The 18,907-nt window shown below is 40.5% G+C and overlaps 2 protein-coding genes across 4 annotated transcripts in view; one reads left to right on the top strand and one right to left on the bottom strand.

Moving 5' to 3' along the window:
* CCND1 (cyclin D1) overlaps window positions 1-6,792 on the top strand; it is a 16,761-nt gene extending 9,969 nt beyond the window's left edge. For both annotated transcript variants that reach the window (XM_071428366.1, XM_071428367.1), the window contains exon 5: window positions 3,259-6,792. In XM_071428366.1, coding sequence (XP_071284467.1) covers window positions 3,259-3,414 — 156 coding nt within the window. In that variant the 3' untranslated portion in view covers window positions 3,415-6,792. The remainder of the gene's footprint in view (window positions 1-3,258) is intronic.
* The window catches only part of LTO1 (LTO1 maturation factor of ABCE1), a 25,143-nt gene extending 6,236 nt beyond the window's left edge, over window positions 1-18,907 (bottom strand). Inside the window, exons 1-5 of one of the 2 annotated variants that reach the window (XM_071428369.1) lie at window positions 18,788-18,907; window positions 17,375-17,480; window positions 16,493-16,563; window positions 15,931-16,048; window positions 13,809-15,561 (exon numbers count right to left, since the gene is read on the bottom strand). In XM_071428369.1, the coding sequence (XP_071284470.1) occupies window positions 15,493-15,561; window positions 15,931-16,048; window positions 16,493-16,563; window positions 17,375-17,480; window positions 18,788-18,882 (459 nt within the window). In that variant the 5' untranslated portion in view covers window positions 18,883-18,907 and the 3' untranslated portion in view covers window positions 13,809-15,492. Of the gene's footprint in view, window positions 1-13,808; window positions 15,562-15,930; window positions 16,049-16,492; window positions 16,564-17,374; window positions 17,481-18,787 lie in introns of those variants that run through there. The other variant, XM_071428368.1, reaches the window with a different exon arrangement.

Genomic DNA, 18,907 nt, shown 5'->3' with positions numbered 1-18,907 from the left:
TTCCCCTGCAGGGAGACTTTCCCAAAATACCTGTCTGTGTGACCCATGGTATCAAATGCCATTCCTGCTATCCCATTTCACTAGGATTTGTATGGGACCAGTGATGGTTCCCCTTGTCAGGAACAGGTTTTATGTTGGATAGGCTTGGAATGTTAAGAGCAGGGCTGGTGTTCCCCCTGATGATCTGTTAGCTGGAGCACAGGTCTGTTGGATTTCAGGTTACATAATTACACTTTTTTACCTTTAGTCTCAAAGAGAGCTGAATCTAAAGCAAAATGAATATCACCTGATTGGAATTCCTTTATGGTTCATGTTTATGTGTTGGTAGGAGTCCAATTTCCCATTTTGCCTTTGATCAGGGGTAATTAGAAGTCAGATAATCACAATTAGAAGTCTTGGGCTGTCTTCCATCATTCTATTCTTGACCCCATCATCCAAACAGATGGAATTTTACCTGACATTCATTTCCAGGCCAGAAATTTGCTGAACTAGATTAGATTGGGTCTCCATGCTGTCTGTTAGTGCACTGGAATTCGCCTCCTGCCTGCCCCTTCTCAGAGGCACCTTCAAACATGTGCTTGTTATCCAGAACGGGTCAGGCAGGAACAAAGGATTTCCAAGCAGTTCCTTTTTTGTTGTTGTTTGTTTCCTTTCCTGTGTGACCCTGGAGCCTGATCATGTCCACTGTGTCTTAAAGGTATTTGACCACATCAGTTAAGCTAGCAAGTCTTTTTTTTTTTTTTTTTCTTTTTCTTTTTTTTTTTTTTTTTTTTCACTGAGGAGCTTAATTAATCCAGGAAGGGTTTATGACCTTGAACAAACTGTGGGCATTGAAAATTTGGGTAGTGAAGCAGAAAAGTTGTTGGGAGAAGTTATCAGAGTAATGCACAAGTTTTGTATTTGCTTTTCAGTGTTGGGAGGTACTGGGAACGAAAACAGCTTTGGTGAGGTTGTTCACAGTGAATTTTATGTTTTGCAGTTGTTTTTTGCTAGCTCTAATGCATTCCTACAGGCAAACTATTTATCTAATAGCCATGTGAATAAGACATGGACAAAATGCCTTAAAGAGTAAAAAAAACGTTTTCATTCAACTGTAGCTTAAGACAGTCTGTTCATAATATATTGTAAAGATTTTTAAAAAAAACAGTTACAGCATGCTGCCCTCTGAGAATTTTAAATGAAAAAAAAATTCTCTGGGCAAAAAGTACCTTTAAATTACATAGTCCTATGTAATTATTCATAACTGGACTCCAGAGGGAGAAGAATAGGTATTTATAGAAATTCTTTTGAATGGTTTTAGTTTTCAGAGCTCAAACACCATATATGCAAATAGGACTAAAAAAACCCCCTGGAGTTCCCATGAAAACTCACCATAAAATCTACTCCCACCTGAAAAAAAAACCCCTAAAACAAAACCCAAGAAGATTCATTCTGCTCTGAAAAACTAAAATGCTTTCAGTTTGGGCCACTGAATATGCTAAAAGAGAATTATCCCCAGAGGTGGCTTTGTAAAGCCAGGATCACCTAAAGCTGTGCTGGTGTGGACTCTCTACTGTGTCTGTGGTCCAAGGGGGAGCCTTACAGTCAGGATTGATCCATCATATCTGGAGGAGGGCTGGGTGCAGGGACTTCATAGAGACCTTATTGTGGAGGCCAGAGGTATGCAGGAGCCAAAGGCATGATGACTTTAGGATATGAGGCGTTTCTTTTTGTCATTTAAAACGCTGTGTGTCTCTGTCAGGAGGAAATATTACACTAGGCTTTAAACCAGGAAAGGTCATAGGTTATGTGTTTTCAGTGAGCTGTAACTGATGGTCTGATCTGCTTAGAGGTAGGATTAACCTCCCTCTCTCTCAGAAAGGACTTGCAGAGAATTGTTTGCTTGGGTTTCTAATCTTATTTTACCCCAAATGCCATGTGCCCTTATTGGTGGCAGAGGAGATTCTTGTGGTAGTGGAATCAGTGAAAAGCTGGTAGATCACACAAGAAGCCTCTGAATGAAGGCAGAATTGAAACTGGGAAATAAAGAAAACAGCAGGCAGGTCACCCTCTCAGGAAAACAACATTCATTCTCAGTCATGCACATCCTAACACTTTTGACGGCAATTTATCATGGAAGACTGGGTTCACCGCAAGGGCTAACACATGTCATAGGTTAAATCAGAAAAGGCAATGCTGAAAGGAAACTTCAAAGTCCTTCATGCACAGAGTTAAAGATGTTGGGGGGAAAAGCTTACCGTGTTTGTTATAAAGATAAGGGTAAACAGCACGCTGGATGGGTTTTGGCAAAATGCTGCGGGATTGTTTGGGCTGTTTAGGGCATCATTTCTGTGCCACTGCAGTGGGTGTACAGACCTCCACAGCCTGCAGGAAGCTGTGCAGGTTGAGCTAAAAGGCCTTCTCCAATTCTGGTTGCTGGGAATCTGATATCTCTCCTCATGGTGTGGCATAATGCCCTGGGGAAGTTGCCTTTCCCCACCACAGACAGGATATTCCTTAGTTCTTTATGTTTTTTTAATTTCCAGCAAGGCCTGTGCAGCCTCCTGAACACTCAGGAGGAGTGTGTGCACATCCAGCTTGGAGAAAGCACTTTGGAAGTGAGAGGGAAATGTCTCACAAGTGGAAGTGAGAGGAAAATGTCTCACCCTGACTGAGATTTCCAGGTGGATGTGGTGGTAGCTTGGATGGGCATGGTAGTGCATGGTTAGGGAGGTGCTTTGTGGTGCTTCTGAGAGACCTCTCCCCTTTGGGGTCTGGCAGTCCAGTCCATCTCTGGAGATGCTTTCAGGGTTAGGAATTTATCAGCTGCCCACAGCTGGACATTGCAGCAGCTGGCAGGCAATCTCAACATATAAATGGCATTTCTGTCATTGGAATTTAGCCTTGGGAGGAAGGTCAGTGTGGATGAGCATAGCTTCCAGCAGACTCTGCTGCTGCTGAAGGGTACCTGGGGTAAAAGCAGAAATCACAGTTGTGAGCAGTGGGCTTGTAGAGAGCTGTAAAGAGCACAGGCAGAGAAGCAGCAGTGCAAGGTACAATCTGCAAAAAACCAGGCTTGCTCAGCCAGTCCTTTCACTGTCACTGGTGCTTCTGCTCTTCCCACCCTCCTTTCCAACCTGCTGCTCTCCCAGATAACCTGGTGACATTTCTCTTGCTTTGTCAAGAAACCGGTATTTTAGCCTGCGATCTTTCTAAAGGACTCTTGGGTCTCTCTCTCTCTCTCTCTCTCCCCCACCCTTCCATTGCACCCTCCTGCAGGATTGTTTACGAGCCTGCCAAGAACAGATCGAGTCCCTCCTGGAGTCCAGTCTACGCCAGGCACAGCAGCACAACGTATCCTCAGAAACAAAGACTGTAGAGGACGAAGCAGACCTCTCCTGCACACCTACTGATGTGCGAGACGTGAACATTTAAAGAGGACTTCCTAAATGGATTTGCTTGGCAAGAAAAGCAGACAAAGAAAGGGCATCTGAGAAGGAATCGGCGTCAGGATCTCCCCCCCAGAAACCCTTTTCTCCAGGACATTTTTATACCAGAAGGGAAAACCAGTCTTGTTATATTTTTTTTTCTTGCTCTGTCTCCCTTCCATCTGTGACTTCAAACAAACAAATAAACAAAAAATACCCCAAAAACTGTCTTAAAAAAAGAAAAAATAGTATTTGCATTACCCCCAGGGGTTTGTGCTACAAAAATAGAGGATTTTATACAATAATAATCAACTAGTTTTTATATTAAAGTGTTCTTGTCTGTATGTTGTAAAAATAGGCATTAACACACGAAATGTCTCCAGGGGAGGTATTAGATTTGATTTCTTACATATAAAACAAACCAACCAACCATTTTTAAAGTAGAAGAGGGTGTTTTTTTTTTAGATAGTAAATGAAATATTCTTTTTCTTTAAAAAGCATAGCTTTAACGCAGTTCTAGGCTTTTCTGTATCTTGCTTGCTTATGCATTTAGTCACTTTATAATTCATCTGTAAATGTTTATTTTATTTCCTTAGGTTTTTTTTTTATCCTCTTCACCTTATAAATGGTTAACGTAACCCATAAGTTAGTGTATATTAGTATGCAGCATTATTATATGTTAATCTTTTTTTTTTTTTTTTTGTGCCTGTGGATTGCCTGTGCATTGAGGCATTTGTAGGGTTCCAGCTTAGCATGGTTGGGAAAAGCCAATGTACTACTCATACAGGACCCTATTATAAAGAGAAACCGAAATAGTGACATAATATATTATATTTTTGTAATCTTCCTATTTTTGTAGTTACCTGTGTAAAAATGCTGTTCTGACCCCACAGATATTCAGCCTAATTATGGTCAGGTTCAATCCACAGTTCAGTCTTTTTTTTTTTTTTTTTTTGTTCGTTTGTAATATTCTAAAACCATTCCATTCAAAGCACTTTCAGTCCATTAGATATAGGAAATACATTCTTTTATTGTGTGGGAATTTTTTTTTGTTTGTTTGTTTTTTTAATGGAATGGTTTGGAAATATATAAAGTGCTTGTTGGCAAACTTGGAATTGCAAAGCAAGTGCATTTAACTATGGTGTTAGAGGAGAGGTGATTCTTTTTTTCCGAAGGTTGTGTTCCAGTGAGAGAAAATTGCATTCACAAATTGCCAGGATATCTTCCTTTCCTTTTCTATAGAAAAGTTTGGAGTTTAGAATCCTTTGGTGCCAACTCATCTTTATAAATTAGGGGCCTTAAAGGTTCACATATAGGACACATAGTTTTAAGGATTATCGCTAGATGTTTTTACAACTGAAGGTTTTTAAACACTAAAATATATAATTTATAGTTAAGGCTAAAAAGAATATTTATTGCAGAGGATGTTCGTAAGGCCAGTATGATTTGTAAATTAATGCAATCGCCCCTTTTGAAAAAGAAAATCTTTCTACCCTTGATGTTGCAGTTTTAACCCAGCTTATTAAAGCAAAAAAAAGGACACGCTTCAAAGAACAAACCCAAAACCAGGCAGTCTATTTGGCCCCTTCCTATACATTTTCAAAAGCAGTCTAACCATGAAAAAACGCCATAGTTAATAGATATGAAAATTGGAGTACTTGAAAGAAGTTTTTATTCCAGAATATGCCCCGTTTGGTTTTGTTTTTTTTTAATTTAGCTACAAATAGAAAATTTGCACATCTTGGCTATGTATCTTTTTATTATTATTTTAGAAAGTAGCTGAAGGGACGTGGACATAGCTGTTGAAGTTGATGCTCGAGGAGAATGTGATGGTGAAATGTATGTGAGAAAACTGCCGCTAAGGTGTTGATTGTAAAAAAAAAAACACAACAACAACAACAAAAAAAAAGAACAAAAAAAGGAAAAAAGATAAAAAATTCAAAAGATAAAAAAAAAAAAGAGAAAAAGACAAAAGAAAAGGAGTGGATGCTCCGTTTTTATTGAGCTGCTATGGATAAATTCCCAGCATGGTTTGAAAAAAAAATTAACATTGCTTTTCTGTATCTTTGTCATTGTGTTTTGCTGCTATTTTGTGGATCAGTTCGTTTTTTTTTTTTTTGTTATACAATGTCATATACTGCCATGTAATAGGTTTTAATTTTCTCATAGAAAATTATATTATTGACATCATTTTTTTTTGTAGATTTTTTTTATGTGATCAATTTTTACTTAATGTGATTACTGCTCTATTCCAAAAAAGGTTCCTGTTTCACAATACCTCATACTTCAGTTACCCGTGTCTAGACCAGGTTTTGATGTTCTTACAGTGCCTCATAGTTCTACTGCAAACGGAAATGCATCGAACGTTGCTCTGAATGGGTCTCTGCATTAATTTAAAAACTAGCAGACATTTCAGAAGATCAATTTATGTCAAGGGTTGGTTGTTTTTTGGTTTTGGTTTTTTTTTGGTTTTTTTTTTGGTTTTTGTTATGCATTTTATAAAGCTGGATACTTTGTCTGATCTGGGGTTTATTATCATAGTAGTTTTAAGTTGTGTTACTAGCCACATTGATATATGAAAGGTGCATTATAATATAACTCTTGTGTGCCACCTGATGTGGTTCTCCCTCAGCTAGGACACATCATTTGGTATGATAGGTTATCTTCTGGAACTCTAAGTATTTTGTGTGTTTAATCTGTTATGATATACTAGGTTTTTTTGGTTTTTTGGTTTTTTTGTTTTTTTTTTTTTTTTTATAATTATAGCATAATGCTAATTTAAAAAAAGCCTGTAAATCTCATAAATAAGCCAGCTAACAGAGTTGTATGCTGAAGAATAATCTAGCTGTTGCCTGTATGCTGCTAAACCAAAACAGAATTAGAATTCATTTTGAGGCAAATGCAGTTAAGATCCTACATAGTGCATAAATAAGCATTGCAATGCTACTAGCAGTCGCAGGACCCAGGAGGACTGGATACATTCTGTCCAAATTTCAGGAACATTTCTTACTGCTTACCTCATAAAACACTTCTGTTTGTGGCATCTCTGTGTCTCTGAACCAAACATGATTATTGAGTTTAGTGCTTGTTGGTTTTATTATGTGTTACACTGAGTGGTAGTGTGTACTGCAAATTTTTTTTGAAATATTGTATGTACTGAAAAAGGCCAAATCCAGATAAGTGGGTTCACGTGCCAACAGAGATGCTTTATTTGTCACATTATTATAACAATCTGTAGTAAGCAAAAGCAATTCAGATTTGTACATTTTTATATTGTACTTATTGGCATCACTGGTCTGAAATGCACATTTTCACCAACAGACCTGTAACAGACAAGTTTCCAGCAAAAAAATCTAAAGTCTAGAAATAAAATTGGTAAAACCCAGCTGTTGTCATTTTTTAATTTACATTTATCTTTAATTGCCTTGAAAATGCTGAATGGTTGTAACTCCGTGGTGCTGTGAGTAAAGCACGTGACATTTTCTAGGTTTGACACATTTGAAAAGCTGAAGGCCTTTTGTGGTTATTTTAGGAAACCGTGGGTGTTTCGAGCCATGGGTAGGTAACTGCCTGCCTGTCACACTAACGTGTCTTTTTAAAGAAGCAAAATATTTTTTTTCCCTGCCTTAAGACTATATTTTTTCACATTAAACGAAATTAGTCATATTAAAATGCCCTTTGGTGGTTGATTTGAATAAAGAGTAAAAGAAAGTAGGTGTTGGATGGCACAGAATGCTTGCTGGTATTTTCTCAGTGGAAGGTTTTGTGTCCCACAAGACCTTTACAGAAGACAGTTGGTTTTAAAAGCCAGTTGGTTAAGCTGTCTTCTTCTCTGTGCCTTCCCTCAGACAGCTTTTACAGCTAAGAGAATATGGAATAAACCTGAAAAACACTAAAGGCAACTAAAAAAATGTAAAAAAAGAACTGGACCTAGGACAGGAATTAGATACTATTACAAAATAAAACAAGAAGAAAATTTAAAATTTAAATTTAAAATTTGTGTTCCAATACACAATCCAAAATATCTCTCAAAATAGGGGTTGCCTATTAATTAATAGGCAAATATTAATTGATAATAGGTAATTATCAATTACTATTATTATTATTACTATTATTATTATTTTCAGAGCTGAACACAGCAGAAGAAGCTTATTTTCAGTGGAGATGGTCAAGCTTATAACCTATGTATTTGATTATTTATCCTGTGAATTTTTATCCTGTAAAATATATCCTGTATTTCCTTTAAAAAATTATGCAAAAGGCCAAGTGCTTGTCTCCTCCCTGACACAAATTAGAAATTTGGTATTTGCCTTCTGAGTTTCCCACTGACTAAACTTCACGTTACAACTGATTCTGTGCAGCAAGTGCAGCACAGGAAATGAAAAATGAAACTGCAGAGCTAACTTCTAACGTGTTAATCGTTGTCTGGTGCAGAATAAGCTCCTTTCAGGGCAGTTACCACTAGATGGGAAACCACCTGCATCAGAAGAATCCCAGATGAGTCTGTGTGAGCTTGGTGGTTTCCCACTCATTTCAGCCAGAAACCTGAAGCCTGTGTGGCCTGCTGCAAAATCCCAGGTCAGGTAGGGGAAGTAAAACCAGTACAAATGGGGTCTGGTTTGTTCCTTTTGAAATGGGCAGCTCCTCTGTACGGTGAGTTACACTGGGAGGTGTGAAGCACTGAAAGATGACCTGAAGTAAACTCTCAGGGACTTCAAAAACACATCAAGCCGAAGCTTAAATTGGTCTGGGCCAAAAATGATTCATTTATCCCAGCATAAAAAACCCCAAAAGCCCAGAAAGAACAAATAGCTTTCTTTTGTATGGCTGATAGCTCATCCCTCTGACCTTAAGTGTTTGAAAACCAAGTGAGGACACACTTAGGGGATCTTGACTTCTGACAAAAATCTTGTGCTGATAAAAACATTACAGTGATTCAGTGAGAAATGTAAACCTGTGTTTGGTTGAATGTGTTAAGTAGGTTTTGCCATTCCCATCTCTTTTATAAATGCTGTTAAACTGACTTAAGTGTTTGTGACTTAAGTAGATTTAAGCCCACATAGTCAGCTCTGTTATTTACATTTTCCTTCTCCTGAACATCATCTCTAAATGCAGACTCCTAAACTTGAATGCTGGGTGAACTATGCCAGTATTACTCACATTGCAAAGGGCAGAAAGACAAGAATGTAGCAAGAAAAACAATTTACTATAGGCTGTAAAAAATATGCATGTTCAGCTAGACTATGTTGTAGCTTATTAAAGGGAAAACTACTGTATGTTTTTGTATCAAATTGAGACATGTACGAAGAAAAACCTCCAACAAACCTCCCAAAAACTTTCCCAGTTCCATTGCTGAATTCAGGCTATTTGACAATCTTGGACCTTTTATGGACACTTAAATTCAAATGCTTTTTATAAAACAATAAATAAGAACTAGCAAATGAAAAAACCTCCTAATCCACTTGCATTCAAGCACAGCTGGCATTTTAAGTGATAGAAAACTCCAGAAGATAGAGGAGAAAGAGAAGGTTGGAGCTGTTGTTTCTAAAAGAGTCACAGGAATGACCCATGCACGTGGGCTACACATACTGAGATTCCTGCAATGGGACAATGGCAGTAAAAGCTATAAATGATGGCATTTTTATGAATTTTAACGAATTCCTGTTGGCATCATTTTATGAGAAATGTATCTCTTCAGACAAACAAGGTATTTTTATGATCCCACAAATACAATTGGTCATAGTAATTGCATTGGCATGGCCAGCATAGATTCCCATGTGTCTTCTGACTGAGTCCCACACCATATTGCAATCAAGTGATGAGAAAGGGAATGCAAATTAGTCAATGGGATTGCACTGATAATGGGATATTTGCCAGACTTCTGATTTTGTTCTTTATGGCCAAGCAGGACTAAATGTAGGAGGAAGGCAAAAGTTACCCATTTGCTTTTTGATTGTCATAAACATTTAAGAGTGAAACCAGAAATCGTTCCTTACTGATCCTATAGCACCTGCAGAGCCCTACCTAGACCTGTCCTCCTTTCTGCCTGTGTGAAGACCAGGTATTAAAAAGTCTCATATTTCAGGGAATTCACAGGTATGGATCTCTACCAGCACCAGGAACGCTGAACCAAAGGAGGAATTGTGACATGCTGGGGCCAAGCTCCAAGGCAGGACCTGACACATGGACTGGCCAGAGAAGGAATCCTCCTCTGGATCCCTGTGGGGAACAGAGGTCTAGAGCTCTGAGTCGTGCTTGTAGTGTGTGCATCACAGAATGGAAATTGCCATCCACTCACCCTACCCTGCTGAGTAAATTTTAGATTCTACGTTGCCACATGGTTTTGTCTCATCCATCCCACCTGGCAGCAGCCCTGTGACATGGCTTAATTCCCTCACAAGCCATATTCCACAGATGCCTGGTCTCCTGTGACAGCCACCACGTTTGTGGCTGGGCTGAGAGGGGCAGATCCTCACCCAAGGCCCACGAAAGCACCAGCAGGGCATTGTGACAGCGCCCCGGAGCCAGCCCGAGGCAGTGACCTGGTGTCCTGAGCCACCCTCTGATGGCAAACTGTCTGCAACGGGCAATTGAGCTTTTTGATGTTTCATTTCTCCCCTTTTATTAGATTGTATCACTCCAGATTGTTCAAATACAGGGTATTCTTTTTGATCGGCTTTCTTTCCTCCCTGAACATCCACAGACCAAAGTTCTTTACATTTGGCTGTTTTAAACATGAAGAGCAAAGCTTCAGCCAATGGATGCTGTTAAATTTCCAGAAGACATAATAAATTATTTCCTCGTAAGTAAACATTATTTCTTCTAAATGTAATACATTTATTTTGTGGGCTTCACTTAATATTTCTGTAGCCATTTCAGTCACTCACTCTGACCATTTAATTCCTTTTAGACAACACATCTGTTACCCACATATTTTTTAGGTTTCTCTTTCCATGGAGACCCTTGGACTGCAAAGGATCAGAAGGGTTCTTCCCTTATGGATATGACTTTCCAATGTCAGTGAAAGAAGTTTCATCTGCCTTCACTTCTGCATGACAGAAGTGTTGCAGAGCCAGACAATGCAAAGCCTCATGTTTGTGGAACATCGTTTCTCTCCTTCACAAACAGATCTCCAACCACCAAAATTCAGCCCTCCCATGGTTTTAAATCCCTCTGTAAACCTGCTCAACATGTCTTCAGGAATCTCTTTCCTCCATGTTTCTGCTGAAGAAGTATTTCAGGCAAATCACAAGGCAAGGCTCCTTAAAAAGTGTCTCCATGCTTGCTAACACCATTTCTTTCTTTCTCATTAGTTTGAGGAATAATGATGCTACCGGAATTTTCTGAAATTTGTCAGAGAACTTAAAAAGAAGACCGAGACATAAAACTGCAATAAGCCAGGTTCTCAAAATGAATTTCTAACAATGCACTTATGGTGAAGCAGGTTAATGCAGTCCCAAACTGTGCTCCAATCATTCTCTACCCTACTCAGGTGTTCTGGCTGTGACACATAAAATGATGCCATAATCCATGTGGGTTTAGGTTTCCAGTGTACTCCACTACCTGCCCCACAGCTAAGGTCTCCTCAGGAAGGAAATACACTGCAGATATAACTCCTAGCTCTGCTAAGAAATGACATTCTGTTCTGTCTGTTCTTAGTCTCAGAGTAATTTGCTTTTTAACTTGTATTTCAGAAACTGTCAAGTACTTACTAACAATAAGTTCTGTATGTGTGTGTGTTTTTAACAGAGGTAAACGGGGTCTCAAAAATTCAATGTCTGCACATACATTGCAAAAAAAAAAAAAAGCAGGCCAGTTTAGAGAACAATGTAGGCATGTGTTTTTAAACTACTGTTCGTGCAGTCTGGTCAGGGCTGTGTGACACAGTATACAGTGTTTTGTCATCCAAGGAATGTCTTTGATCAAGAGTTTATGCAAGAAGAAAAAAAAAGCCATGAAACCCTAATCCGTTCCCACAGTCCAGTAAACGTGAGCTGGACAAACAGTGGACAATAGCAGCAAAGCTTGCTGCTGGAACAATGGCTGCAACTAAAAAAATTAAAGGGTTGCTGACTCACAGTTCCTACTATCAAGAAAGATTCCACATAGTGCTGATTATTCTCCAGAATCCTGAAGATGCTGAAAGTTAAAAAGTGTTGAGCTAAAGCAGCAAAACAGGGAGTTAAAATCAGAAATGGAACAGTGACAAATGCTGAGTTGATTCTGTCTGATGCACAGTCAGGATGCAGGGACTGAATAATCAACCTCCTTTCTGCTGAACATTTTGCTAAAATAAAACTCCATGATTTTATTAGGAACAAGCATCAGTTAAATTCTATCAGACAAGAGGCCACTATTTCAGATGTCACCCTAACAAATTCTGCACAACTAGAATTGCGTAGCTAATTTTTCCAAGACAAAAGTTTTATGCATTTTCTTATTCCTATTCAGAAATCTCCCCAAAACCAGATACACAGAATGCTGCACTAGTGCGCAATTAGTTATGGTTATAGAATAGGATAAAATAATTTAAAACATTGTGCAGCAAGCTGCTTTGCAATCAAGTGAAACAATGCCTGAAATTTTTTCACTTTTCATATATTCCATGGATTTAGGAAGTGTCCCACGTTTCAGATGAGTTTAGTGACCGTGTCTCCTTCCACACAGTGGTGCAGCATTTGATAAGTAGTACTATAGAATTCCAGCACCAAAAATGCTGAAAAAATTTAATTACCACACTTAGGGAGTAAACACTCCAGTGATTAAGGTGGGAGCATTCCCAGTGCAATGTCAAAGAGATATTCAGGTTAGCTACAAATGAACTGACTGTGCAAGCTTACAAAACAGCACACAGAGCTTTTATTATTATTTTTATTATCACCCCAGGCTAGGCTGGTCCTGCAGTTCCAAACCCTGGGACACACTGAAGTGCTTCAGCAGGGCTTTGCTCCAGTTGGCCTTTACACATCAGTCCCAGACACCACAACTTGCAACTGGGAACCTGCTGAACTCCTCTCACACCTCCCAAATCCCCTTTTTCCTTGGTGATACATCCACTTCTGTGGGAATGTGTACTGTCACAACTTTATCCATTAAAAAAACAACTCTGGCAGACTGTAAAATGAGAATCTTCATGGTTACTTGCCAAACTATGAAAGCTGAAGTTTTAAGCTGCAATTAGACCAGAAGCCATGGTTGTAAGAAGTTGCAAAGAGCACTATTCAAAAGGCACCAAGAATAGAAAGAATTAGAAAACAATACCAGAAATATTAAGTTCTTACTCTAAAGCACTGTGGGATATTAGGGTGCAGGCAGACTTTTGACAGATGGATTTCCCTTTATTCCAGTGCAGGAAGTTGCATTTCCAGCCAAAGTGTAAATAAGCATTCATAAATACAGGGCAGACTCAAAGTCTCTCTTGCATCTCTTCAAAAACAAAAACCTATATAAAACCTTGAAACTGATTTACTGGAAAATTAAAACTCCAAATTTAATCTCACGTGGAAATTATCACAACCTTGTTTCAGAAAAACAGATCAGGATTCAAATGAGCCAGAGTACCTCTACAGGGTTGGTTTTGAAGCAAACAATTGCACACCCAGGTTCCTTTTTTTCTGATTTATTTCACTCATTTCTGTCCATTATAGATATTCACTCAAAGCTGGAATTTATCATTTTTTAGTATAGCTGACAAGAAAGGGAAAGGAAGTTCCTTAATGAAGACAGAACAAGAATTGTGCTTGAGAACTTTACCAAATGGTATTCAAAGTTTATCTCTCTGCCAATGCCTCAAAATTCACTATTTCTTGTACTCATCACACGTTGCAGAAAGGAAAATTACAACTCTTCTGGATTGCCATGACTTCAGCAGCCTAGCAGTAATGAGCTGTGTATCCACCTTTTAACAGAATTCCATATTCCACAGGCTCAGCTGAGAGATGATCACAAAGAGACAGAACAAGCTAGAACGCAGTCCGGGCAAGTCAGAAATTGGAGAGTGAAATGTTTCAAACATTCCTCCCTAACTCCTGAGCTGTAAGCAGGGGCGGTGAATGAGTACAGAGATATATTCTGAAGTCTTCTGCAAAATTTCAAACTTCTTGGACAATCAGCACCAAGCCACAATCTCAATGTCCTGCTTTATAAATAACCAGTATCATAATGTACAAGGTTGCATATTTTTCTATATCTTTGTGACCCTAAGACAAATGAATAGTCTTGATGTAACCTGGGCTATAAACCAAGCATACCCAAAACCTCAGCTGTGAATCAGGCATAAAACCACCTCTACAGAATGCTGGGAATGTTCCACTGCCACGGCACTGAACGTGACACAAACTCCCACAAATCAGAAAACAAAAAAAAATGGCACTGAAGAAAGCACAAACTGCACATCCAACAGAATTTTGAACTGTACGTCATTTAATAAACGCAATCAGGCCCACACAAGGTGTGAAAAAGCAGATATTCAGAAAAATACAGACTCATGGAAGAAGAGACTCCATCAGTGTGTCCACACAAATGAAACTTAATTAAAGACCTAATTTAAAAAAATAAAGACCTAATAGATAACCCTAAACTTGGTATATCACAGCTGGAAATCCTGGTTGATACAATACTTACAGTTCAGTATATACACATGTATTTATAAAAATACATGTATAAATACACATGTATTTATAAAAATAATTTACTATTTTTTTTAAATAGAACTAAAGCAATGCAAGAAAATTAGCCATCAAACCAATTTTCCAAATAACAGTCACCACCTGACTGCCAAAGACCCTTTCTCTCCTGAGCTGAACAAAAGTAATTGTGTGTGATCCAATCTCTGGAGCAGCACCTTGGCTTGTCACCCACATATCACACACTTCTATTAAACAAATGCTCCACCTGGAGCTCTCACAACCCTGCCCTTGCTCTTACAGACATTTTAGCAAATGAGGAAACAAGTAAAAATTAATTCCTACCTCAGTGTTACATCATTGCAAAGATATTCTCCACATAATTAGAATTATCACGAGTGTGTACATTCTGTACTGTCTATTTTAACCACTTCACCTACACAAGTATTTGTGAGCTCCTACAATCCCACACATCCACTAGATGGCTCTGACACTGCCTGTGGGTATCAAAATTCACATCTAAGACAGTTAAAGAAACCAAAAACCTCAAATCTGTCTTTGATTTTCATATTTCATATCAAATTCACAAGGCTGAACTGTGCCATGCAGGCAGAGCCAGACACACACAGGGTACAAGTGGTAAAAGGAATTCTGGAATTCCTCACTGGAATGCAAAGACATCCAGCAGCCCAAGGCAAAGCCTGTTCCAGGCACTCCTCTCAGCTAACACAGCTGGCAGCATCCAGTGGTTTGGAATGACACTGAAGTGGTCACTTTTCAAGGCTGGCACATAAAAAGCTGGTCTGTGTGAGAGGTACTGACAAATACAACTCTCCTGGCAGTCATGTTCATCTCACCCACCATTTAAACTGCTAACTTTGGGGAGAGGTTAGATTTTGTGCAGTTTGCTCCCTTCCCCCCATCAGCCTGCAAAAAGAAAATCCAGGTGCAAATTACATGTTCTGAGCAGGTATCTTCATCCTTCTCCTCTGCATTCTGACCTCCTTTGTCATTCCATCTTCTCCCCACAAAAATGTTTCCTGCTGGAAAGTCTGCAGGGAATTGATTTTATTTTCCTTCACCCACAGCATGTATACATTGTGTAAACTGAATGATCTGCATACACAGATTTTTAAGTAACAGACATCCTTTAAACAAGGAAACTGTGCAAATGCTTGTTTTCCTTTTGAGGAATTATCAGTAAAAGACTAGCAAAGAATTAAAACAAATATTTCTATTTAACAGATTTGCACACTAGTGTGTGTAATATCCTAAATAAAACTTGGAGATAATAAATGTTAAATAATACTGCAAGTCCAGTGACTTTTCACTTCTCCTTTAACATCTCTTCTCTATTTTGATTTTTTTTTTAAATATAAAAGTAGATAGACACTTTTCCAGCTCTGTTCTTTCAATTTTTTTTTTCTTTGGTCATCCACGATTATCTTCATCTGTTGCATTCAAAATGTCAGTGAAGATCTCTCATTACCAAGTCTAAAATCAGACTGAATATTTAGCATTGAACAAACCTAAAAAGGAATACACAGAAGTGTTTCAAAGGGTCTGTTTTTCAAGAACAAAACTCCCAATTGATCCATTTATCTTTTTCTGATCCCACTTATAATTCAAATTGTCAAAGATTATTTCCAACTTGCTTTTTAAATAATTTTTTTCCTTTGTTTTGCTTGGGAAATTTTCTTGAGCAATTTTCTTTGCTTGGGAAATTTTCAACTATCAAGGATTTTCACTTGTATCTCACATGTATCTCACTTTAAGTATTTTCCTATGATTGCAGAATGGGAATAATAACTGCTCCACAAAATTTTGGAGTGGCTTTAGAACCAAAGTATCTTCAAAAATGAATTAATGTGCTAAAATTACAACTTAATCCTACAAACCTGTTTAAATTTTCCTCTGATTTTTTCCAGATCTTCTTGCAGCTTATCATAAGTTGGGTCTTCATATGGGAATTTCTGAATCATCGCTATTAATGAATCCAGAGCCCTTAGCTTTTTGCTAGAAAAAACAAAATGAACCTAATTAAAAGAAAACCCAATGATCCTCACACAGGAATTTTTTCAATCCATCACTATGAAAATTATACTGATATATAATAATCCAGAGCACAAAACCCAGCCCTCCATCCTTCCTTAATTCAACTTCTCCCATTCATCCCACTGTCAGGTGTGTTCCATATTCTGAAAAAAAGAAATTATCCAAACTGGGAATTATTCCAAATTGGGAATCAAGATTTAAGGCTTCCATTTCAACTTACCAGTCCAAAAGTTGAAAATATTCAAGAATCAACAATAGCACTGATTAGATGACTGGGCAAAATAAAGAAATGCAACCAAAAAGGCAATTCTGACAGACAGATTAATCAGAATGGGACAGAACAAAAAGATGTGAAGAGAAGAATGGAAGTCACAGTGAAATGACTTTAAGCCTTTTTAACCTCACCTGCTCTTTGGATCTGTGCATTTCTGGAGCAGACAGTGCCACGTCAGTGCAAACCCAAGGTAGCAGCCAATCTAAAATTAATTTTAAAGAGTCATGAGGGAAAGAAAAAAACCCAGAGGACACAGAGCATAGACAGTGGAACAAAAATAAAGCACTACACTGTATCTCACTCTTTGGGAAAATAAACCCTGGGTACACAAACTGTACCCCTTTCCAAGCTGGAAAGGCAGACAAGGTTACCCAAGCCACCCTCTCACTTGATGTGTCTAATCCTGCCTCCCTCTGGAGCTGTCCCAGTATGAGGAGATTACAGCAGTTCTCTCTTATGGTCTGTCCAGGACCATTTTGTACAAACCATCCAGCTCTGGAGGCTGCTACTTGGCATTCTCATCCTGTAGCTGTGACAAACTGGAGTGGACACATGGGACAAGCTGAGGTGCCTCCCCACCAGTGTCCAGCCCCTGAATTCCAAGGAATGGTTATTGATCCAGGTGTGCAGAAGAGGAGCAGTGCCACAAACCCTCACAGCTTCACAATTAACAATGAGTGCAGGAGACACACAGAACTGCCTCTTTATGGCTCCAGATTCCATGCTTTCCCCTATGCTGGGCCACAGGAGATGGCATTAGGGGGCAGGGGGACCTTTAGCCATAATTTTGGGAAAAAAGATTGCCAAAGCTCCATGCAGCAAATAAGCTGAGAAAACACAAGTGCCTCTACTGAACCCTCCAGCTCAAAACAGCACCTTTAAAGCAGCTTTATGGCCCCTCCTGGACACAGACAGAGCAGTGAAACACAGCAGGCCTCAGCCTGGAAATTTCTGTGCTGCTGTCATTTTCTCATTACAAGAAGAATGGAGTGCTCAAGAGTTTCCCTGCTTACCTCTGAGCCCATCCTGGCTCCGTGCAGTGCCCCGTGCCTCCTGCCCTCAGCCATGCCAGCGTGGCTGCCCTCTGCAAGCCCCTCCTGGTAGCCCTCCCCGTGGAACCTGGCAGTGCAGAACCACAGCTTGGTTAATCTCCCCGTGGAACCTGGCAGTGCACAATCACAGCTTGGTGAATCTCCCCGTGGAACCTGGCAGTGCAGAACCACAGCTTGGTTAATCTCCCTGTGGAACCTGGCACTGCAGAACCACAGCTTGGTTAATCTCCTGTCCAGTCACACTGCACACGAGTGGCCCCGGGCAACAGGAATACCACATAAAATCAATTTAAATCCCAGAATCACAGGCTTGTTTTTGTTGGGGAAGACCTCTGAGTGGACTGGATGATTCCAGTCAAACATTTGAATGGTCATCACTGTGTCAACCAGCCCAGAGCCTTAAGTGTCACATCCAGCTGTTCCTTGGGCACCTCCAGAAGTGGTGACTCCAGCAGCTCCCTGGGCAGCCCCTTCCAAGGCCTGGCAGCCTTTTCCATGAAGAAATTCCTCCTTATGTCCAACTTAAACCTCCTCTGGTGCAGCTCAAAGACACTTCTTTTTGTCCTGTCACTTGTTACCAGGCAGTAAAGTCTGGCCCCACATGGGGAGCTCCTGTCAGGGAGCTGTAGAGAGAGAGAGAAGGTTCTCTCTGAGCCTCCTTTTCTCCAGGCTGAGCCCCCCCAGCTCCCTCAGCCGCTTCTCATCCAACCTGTGCTCCAGAGCACCTCAAAGTCTTTTCTTGTAGTGTAGCACCCAAAACTGACCCCACAATTCAAGGTGGGGCCTCAGCGGTGCCCAGAATAGGGGGATGGTCACTGCCCTGGTCCTGCTGGCCGCACTACCGCTGACAATGCCAGGATGCCATTGTCCTTCTTGGCTCCCTGGGCACACCTGGGCTCGTGCTCAGCAGCTCTCGGCCAGCACCCCCAGGCCCTTTCCCTCTGGGATGCTTTGCAGGAACTCTCCGGCTATCCTGGAAAGCTAAAGAAGGTTGAGGCGACCCAAGGACTCGGCACTCGGCCTTGCTGACCCTCACCCCGCTGGTCTCAGCCCATCAACCCGGCCTGCCGGCGTGGGCCCCACTCTGTGCTGACACCAATTCCCCTGGCAGCCCGTCCCAGCGTCCGACCATGCCCTGGATGAAGAACCCTTCCCTGGTATCCAGCCCAAACCTCCCCGCCTCAGCCCCAGGCCGTTCGCGCCGCTCGCTCCCTCAGAACGCGCAGAGAGGCGAATTTGCCCCGCCCTCCTCCTCGGGCTCAGCGCTCGCCCTTCTTTCCCTGGCAGCTCCCAGAGGGAAGCGGAGGCCCGGGGAAGCCTTGTGCTGTAGAAAAGCCACTATGGGGCCGCTCCAGGCTCGCTCTGTGCCCTCACCTCTGCTCGGCCATCACGATCCCATCAAACAGGTCAGCCATGGCGGCGCGAGGCACGCCGGGAGCGGACGGTGCGCGGGAGGGGGCGTGCCTCATGACCACAGGCCACGCCCCCTCTCGG

This window comes from Agelaius tricolor, unplaced genomic scaffold, assembly GCF_023055355.1.
Source record: "Agelaius tricolor isolate 1412-34295 unplaced genomic scaffold, bAgeTri1.0.p SCAF_5, whole genome shotgun sequence".
Taxonomy (NCBI): Eukaryota; Metazoa; Chordata; class Aves; order Passeriformes; family Icteridae; genus Agelaius; species Agelaius tricolor.
Note: the sequence above shows the minus strand (reverse complement) of the source record. Positions and strands in the feature narration are given on the sequence as shown.